Here is a 7,113-nt window from a genome sequence, read left to right as displayed (position 1 = left end):
TTCTCAACGGAGTGCATTCCCGCTTATATAAACCTAAAAAGTAAAACCCGCATTAAGCCAGTAACTAAGCAGAGTAACTCATTTTCAGGGAGTAGGGGAGAATGCAGGTTATGAGTCACGATAACGTGGCTGAAGTATGTTGACCAGACCACACACTAGAAGGTGAAGGGACGACGACGTTTCGGTCCCTCCTCGACCATTCTCAAGTTGATTGTGAATGGTCCAGGACGGACCGAAACGTCGTCGTCCCTTCACCTTCTAGTGTGTGGTCTGGTCAACAGTAAGGGATAATAATTAGAAACCATTCGGCATGGTCTAAGTCTCGTCTGTTTAAACCTTAAAATATATTTACTCCTATTGTGAGCTCCAAAATGGCCCAGTCTGCTGCGCTGAGCGTCTTGAGTTGTGAATGTAGGTTGTGTCTGCTTGAGCCAGCATTTGCTGTATTTAGTCAGCCTGAAGGTTTTTCATCATAGACATTTAATTTTGCTATACACACACACACACACACACACATATATATATATATATATATATATATATATATATATATATATATATATATATATATATATATATATATATATATATATATATATGTGTGTGTGTACATCACGAAAATAAAAAAGTGATTAAGAATGTCACAATGTCAGATCACGGAGGAAAATGAAACAGGAATTTCCTTAAGTACTTTCGTATATTAAATACATCTTCAGAAGGATTCCTTTTGAAGATGTATTTAATATACGAAAGTACTTAAGGAAATTCCTATTTCATTTTCCTCCGTGGTCTGATATATATATATATATTTTTTTTTTTTCTTAGTTGATATATTGGATATTAATTTTTTTACTAATAACGTGCAAGTAAAATATTGTATTTTTTTAACACGCAACCTGCGTCTGCCGCGGGGGAGACGTCACCAGCGTCTGCCGCGGGGGAGACGTCACCAGCGTCTGCCGCGGGGGAGACGTCACCAGCGTCTGCCGCGGGGGAGACGTCACCAGCGTCTGCCGCGGGGGAGACGTCACCAGCGTCTGCCGCGGGGGAGACGTCACCAGCGTCTGCCGCGGGGGAGACGTCACCAGCGTCTGCCGCGGGGGAGACGTCACCAGCGTCTGCCGCGGGGGAGACGTCACCAACGTCTGCCGCGGGGGAGACGTCACCTGCGTCTGCCGCGGGGGAGACGTCACCAGCGTCTGCCGCGGGGGAGACGTCACCAACGTCTGCCGCGGGGGAGACGTCACCAGCGTCTGCCGCGGGAGAGACGTCACCAGCGTCTGCCGCGGGGGAGACGTCACCAGCGTCTGCCGCGGGGGAGACGTCACCAGCGTCTGCCGCGGGGGAGACGTCACCAGCGTCTGCCGCGGGGGAGACGTCACCAGCGTCTGCCGCGGGGGAGACGTCACCAGCGTCTGCCGCGGGGGAGACGTCACCAGCGTCTGCCGCGGGGGAGACGTCACCAGCGTCTGCCGCGGGAGAGACGTCACCAGCGTCTGCCGCGGGGGAGACGTCACCAGCGTCTGCCGCGGGGGAGACGTCACCAGCGTCTGCCGCGGGGGAGACGTCACCAGCGTCTGCCGCGGGGGAGACGTCACCAGCGTCTGCCGCGGGGGAGACGTCACCAGCGTCTGCCGCGGGGGAGACGTCACCAGCGTCTGCCGCGGGGGAGACGTCACCAGCGTCTGCCGCGGGGGAGACGTCACCAGCGTCTGCCGCGGGGGAGACGTCACCAGCGTCTGCCGCGGGGGAGACGTCACCAGCGTCTGCCGCGGGGGAGACGTCACCAGCGTCTGCCGCGGGGGAGACGTCACCAGCGTCTGCCGCGGGGGAGACGTCACCAGCGTCTGCCGCGGGGGAGACGTCACCAGCGTCTGCCGCGGGGGAGACGTCACCAGCGTCTGCCGCGGGGGAGACGTCACCAGCGTCTGCCGCGGGGGAGACGTCACCAGCGTCTGCCGCGGGGGAGACGTCACCAGCGTCTGCCGCGGGGGAGACGTCACCAGCGTCTGCCGCGGGGGAGACGTCACCAGCGTCTGCCGCGGGGGAGACGTCACCAGCGTCTGCCGCGGGGGAGACGTCACCAACGTCTGCCGCGGGGGAGACGTCACCTGCGTCTGCCGCGGGGGAGACGTCACCAGCGTCTGCCGCGGGGGAGACGTCACCAACGTCTGCCGCGGGGGAGACGTCACCAGCGTCTGCCGCGGGAGAGACGTCACCAGCGTCTGCCGCGGGGGAGACGTCACCAGCGTCTGCCGCGGGGGAGACGTCACCAGCGTCTGCCGCGGGGGAGACGTCACCAGCGTCTGCCGCGGGGGAGACGTCACCAGCGTCTGCCGCGGGGGAGACGTCACCAGCGTCTGCCGCGGGGGAGACGTCACCAGCGTCTGCCGCGGGGGAGACGTCACCAGCGTCTGCCGCGGGGGAGACGTCACCAGCGTCTGCCGCGGGGGAGACGTCACCAACGTCTGCCGCGGGGGAGACGTCACCTGCGTCTGCCGCGGGGGAGACGTCACCAGCGTCTGCCGCGGGGGAGACGTCACCAACGTCTGCCGCGGGGGAGACGTCACCAGCGTCTGCCGCGGGAGAGACGTCACCAGCGTCTGCCGCGGGGGAGACGTCACCAGCGTCTGCCGCGGGGGAGACGTCACCAACGTCTGCCGCGGGGGAGACGTCACCAACGTCTGCCGCGGGGGAGACGTCACCAACGTCTGCCGCAGGGGAGACGTCACCAGCGTCTGCCGCGGGGGAGACGTCACCAACGTCTGCCGCGGGGGAGACGTCACCAACGTCTGCCGCGGGGGAGACGTCACCAGCGTCTGCCGCGGGGGAGACGTCACCAATGTCTGCCGCGGGGGAGACGTCACCAACGTCTGCCGCGGGGGAGACGTCACCAGCGTCTGCCGCGGGGGAGACGTCACCAGCGTCTGCCGCGGGGGAGACGTCACCAACGTCTGCCGCGGGGGAGACGTCACCAGCGTCTTCCCAGCCCCGGCTCTCCCCCCCTCCCCCATCCCTCCAACCATAGCCCCATCAACCATCCCAGCAACAAGTCCTTCACCCAGCCAACTCTCCTAGGCCCGGGGGCTGCAGGAAGATTGATGATCAGACTCAAATTTCGTTCAGGAATTCGAACTTGTAGTGTTAGAGGAGAAATTAGTTTTTCATTGGCAATTTGTTAGTAGTTACTGTTATGCGTCTCAGATGAGAGAGAGAGAGAGAAAGAGAGAGAGAGAGAGAGAGAGAGAGAGAGAGAGAGAGAGAGAGAGAGAGAGAGAGAGAGAGAGAGAGAGAGAGAGAGAGAGAGAGAGAGAGAGAGAGAGAGGGAGAGGGAGAGAGAGAGAGAGAGAGAGAGAGAGAGAGAGAGAGAGATAGAGAGAGATAGAGAGAGAGAGAGAGACAGAGAGAGAGAGAGAGAGAGAGAGAGAGAGAGAGAGAACAGAAGTTGAAAAATGGAGCTGCTCTTTATTTTAATTTATCCATGGACTGTCTGCAATATTTGGTAACTTGACCCAATGACTACCAGTAATAGTTAGTATGATTGACCTGTGATTTTATCAGGTAATTTTGACCCGAGATTCCGTGGTTATGTAATATTTTGTTTAAATAAATAACGGAAGGGAAGCGTAGTGTCTTTTGCTTCTTAACACGCAAACATCCGTCGATTGTGGCGGCTCTGTGGGACGCATGCCTACACACACACACACACACACACACACACACACACACACACACACACACACACACACACACACACACACACACACACACACACACACACACACACAGGTTGCAGAGATGGTCAGAGAAATGGCTATTGGAATTCAACACGAGCAAATGTAAAGTTATGGAAATGGGACTAGGAGATAGGAGACCAAAGGGACAGTACACAATGAAGGGGAACAGCCTACCTGTGACGACGCGCGAAAGAGACCTGGGGGTGGACGTAACACCTAATCTATCTCCTGAGGCACATATAAATAGGATAACGACAGCAGCGTACTCTACACTGGCAAAAGTTAGAACATCATTCAGAAACCTAAGTAAGGAGGCATTTAGGGCCCTCTACACTGCCTACGTGAGACCAGTTTTAGAGTATGCCACCTCATCATGGAGTCCCCATCTGAAGAAGCATATAATGAAACTGGAAAAGGTTCAGAAGTTTGCAACGAGACTCGTCCCAGGGCTACGAGGGATGGGGTATGAGGAGCGCCTGAGGGAACTGTGCCTTACGACACTAGAAAGAAGAAAGGAGAGGGGGGACATGATAGGAACGTATAAGATACTCAGAGGGATTGACAGAGTGGACATAGACGAAATGTTCACACGGAATAGTAACAGAACGAGGGGACATGGATTGAAGCTTGAAACTCAGATGAGTCACAGAGATGTTAGGAAGTTTTCTTTTAGCGTGAGAGTAGTGGGAAAATGGAATGCACTTCAGGAACAGGTTGTGGAAGCAAATACTATTCATAATTTTAAAACCAGGTATGATAGGGAAATGGGACAGGAGTCATTGCTGTAAACAACCGATGCTCGAAAGGCGGGATCCAAGAGTCAATGCTCGATCCTGCAGAGACAACTAGGTGAGTACAACTAGGTGAGTACACACACACACGCGCTGGAAGACAGAAGAGCTAGGGGAGACATGCTTAACACATACAAAATTCTCGGGGGAATTGACAGGGTGGATAAGGATGGATTATTTAACACGGGTGGCACACGCACAAAGGGACACAGTTGTAGGCTGAGTACCCAAATGAGCCACAGAGACATTAGAAAGAACTTTTTCAGTGTCAGAGTAGTTAGTAAATGGAATGCACTAGGCAGTGATTTGGTGGAGGCTGACTCCAAACAGTTTCAAATGTAGATATGATAGAGCCCAGTCGGCTCGGGAATCTGTACATCAGTTGATTGACGGTTGAGGGGCGGGACCAAGGAACCAAAGCTCAACCCTCGTAAGCACAACTAGGTGAGTACACACACATATAAACATTAGTTTACCATTTTTTGTAGTTACCACCAACAGCTAAACCGTTTAAATAAAAATTCCCTTCTGTAAATGGCAGTGATTATACAAAGTTTTTTAAAACTATCCGCGAAATTTTTAGCCGTTGTCGTTTTTATTGGACATCATAATTAGCGCCAAACAAAGCGAATGGTTGTTTGTCGTTTTTAATTCTCCCATTTTCTTTGGGTATTTTCTTTAACCTTTTGCTTTGGCCAAACACCCAGGAATTTGTAGGTGTTTTCACCTGTATTTGTTCCAATGTCGTTACCTGTATGGTGGACTAAGGCTGAAATATTATCAACGCCGGTCCAGTGAGTTAGTCATTACTTATGCACCCCTTACCCATCCCGTGGGCGGTGGTGGAAAGGGGTGTGGCGGAGGTACATAATGGGTTCAGGAACTGATCAACATAGTTCGTTTAGCTAAGCAAGTGACAGTATTGTGAAGCTAGGTACACAATTGTTAATATTATACACACACACACACACACACACACACACACACACACACACACACACACACACACACACACACACACACACACACACACGCACACACACACACACACACAGTGTTTTCTTCTACAATCCTTATTTTGTTCTTTTATATATTATGATTTATATATTTTATTACACTGTGTTAAAGTGTACAGAATACACACACACACACATGGCAATTACTGTTGAAAAACCTCATCTACAAAGCAGCACTATTAGGCCTAGAAAGCAATGACCATTTTCTCTAACAGCCAAAAAGTATTTTTTGCGTATTTTCATTTTTGTCACGAAATTAGTCCACCCCTTCATAATATCACAATTACATTAAGTGCATGAGTTACTAACTTAGGCCCAGTTAAGGCTTCACTTGGCAGTATTGAAGAATAACAGACACTTTAGGTTCTGGTAAAAATGAAAAAAAAAATATATCAGTTTACGATTCACCTGTTGCAAGCAAAGGCTTGTAGTTTTGTATTTGTTTTTTTGTATTCCTGTGTAAAGAAGTATTTCATGTTTTTTTCTCTGTTTCGTGGATGGCTTTCTGTTTTTTTTGTTAATTATTCATTCTGACATTATTATTTTAATCTTTGTTGTATCTCTGTGTTTTCTGTACTCACCTAATTGTGCTTGCGGGAGTTGTGCTTTGGCTCTTTGGTCCCGCCTCTCAACAGTCAATCAACTGGTGTACAGTTTCCTGAGCCTACTGGGCTCTATCATATCTACATATGAAACTGTGTATGGAGTCAGCCTCCACCACATCACTACTTAAAGCATTCTATTTATTAACTACCCGGACACTGAAAAAATTCTTTCTAACGTCTCTGTGGCTCATCTGGGTAATAAGTTTCCACCTGTGACCCCTTGTTCGTGTCCCACCCGTGCTGAAGAATTTGTCTTTGTCCACCCTGTCAGTTCCCCTGAGAATTTTGTAGGTGGTTATCATGTCTCCCTTACTCTTCTGTTTTCCAGGGATGTGAGGTTCAGCTCCTTTAGCCTTTCCTCGTAGCTCAGTCCTCTCAGTTCCGGGACGACCCTGGTGGCATACCACTGAATCTTCTCTAACTTTGCTTGTGTTTAACTAGGTATGGACTCCAGGCTGGAGCTGCATACTCCAGGATTGGTCTTACATAAGTGGTATACAGGGTCCTGAACGATTCCTTACACAAGATTCTCAAGGCAGTTCTTATGTTGGCCAGTCTAGCATATGCCGCTGATGATATTCTTTTGATGTGGGCCTCTGGGGACAGGTTCGGTGTGATATCAACCCCCAGATCTTTCTCTCTATTTGACTCTTGCAGGATTTCACCTCCCAGATGTTACCTTGTGTTCAGCCTCCTGCTCCCTTCGCCTAATTTCATCACCTTACACTCTCCTGAGTTGAACTTTAGCAGTCATTTTCTAGACCATTCCCCCAGTTTGTCCAGGTCATCTTGTAGTCCCTGTCTATCTTCATCCGTCTTGATTCTTCTCATAATTTTTGCATCATCAGCAAACATTGAGAGAAACGAGTTTATACTCTCCGGAAGATCGTTTACATATATTAGAAACAGGATGGGTCCAAGTACTGAGCCCTGTGGGATTCCGCTGGTGACATCTCGCCACTCT

General features: G+C 50.9%; 1 protein-coding gene across 1 annotated transcript; it reads right to left on the bottom strand.

The window, feature by feature from the left end:
* Positions 1-884: 884 nt before the first annotated feature.
* LOC138370877 (putative uncharacterized protein ENSP00000383309) lies at positions 885-3,014 on the bottom strand. The gene has a single exon (XM_069335503.1). It carries the CDS (start codon positions 3,012-3,014, stop codon positions 885-887), a length of 2,130 nt encoding a protein of 709 aa, XP_069191604.1.
* Positions 3,015-7,113: the final 4,099 nt, after the last annotated feature.

Source organism: Procambarus clarkii, chromosome 4 (assembly GCF_040958095.1).
Source record: "Procambarus clarkii isolate CNS0578487 chromosome 4, FALCON_Pclarkii_2.0, whole genome shotgun sequence".
Classification (NCBI taxonomy): domain Eukaryota; kingdom Metazoa; phylum Arthropoda; class Malacostraca; order Decapoda; family Cambaridae; genus Procambarus; species Procambarus clarkii.
Note: the sequence above shows the minus strand (reverse complement) of the source record. Positions and strands in the feature narration are given on the sequence as shown.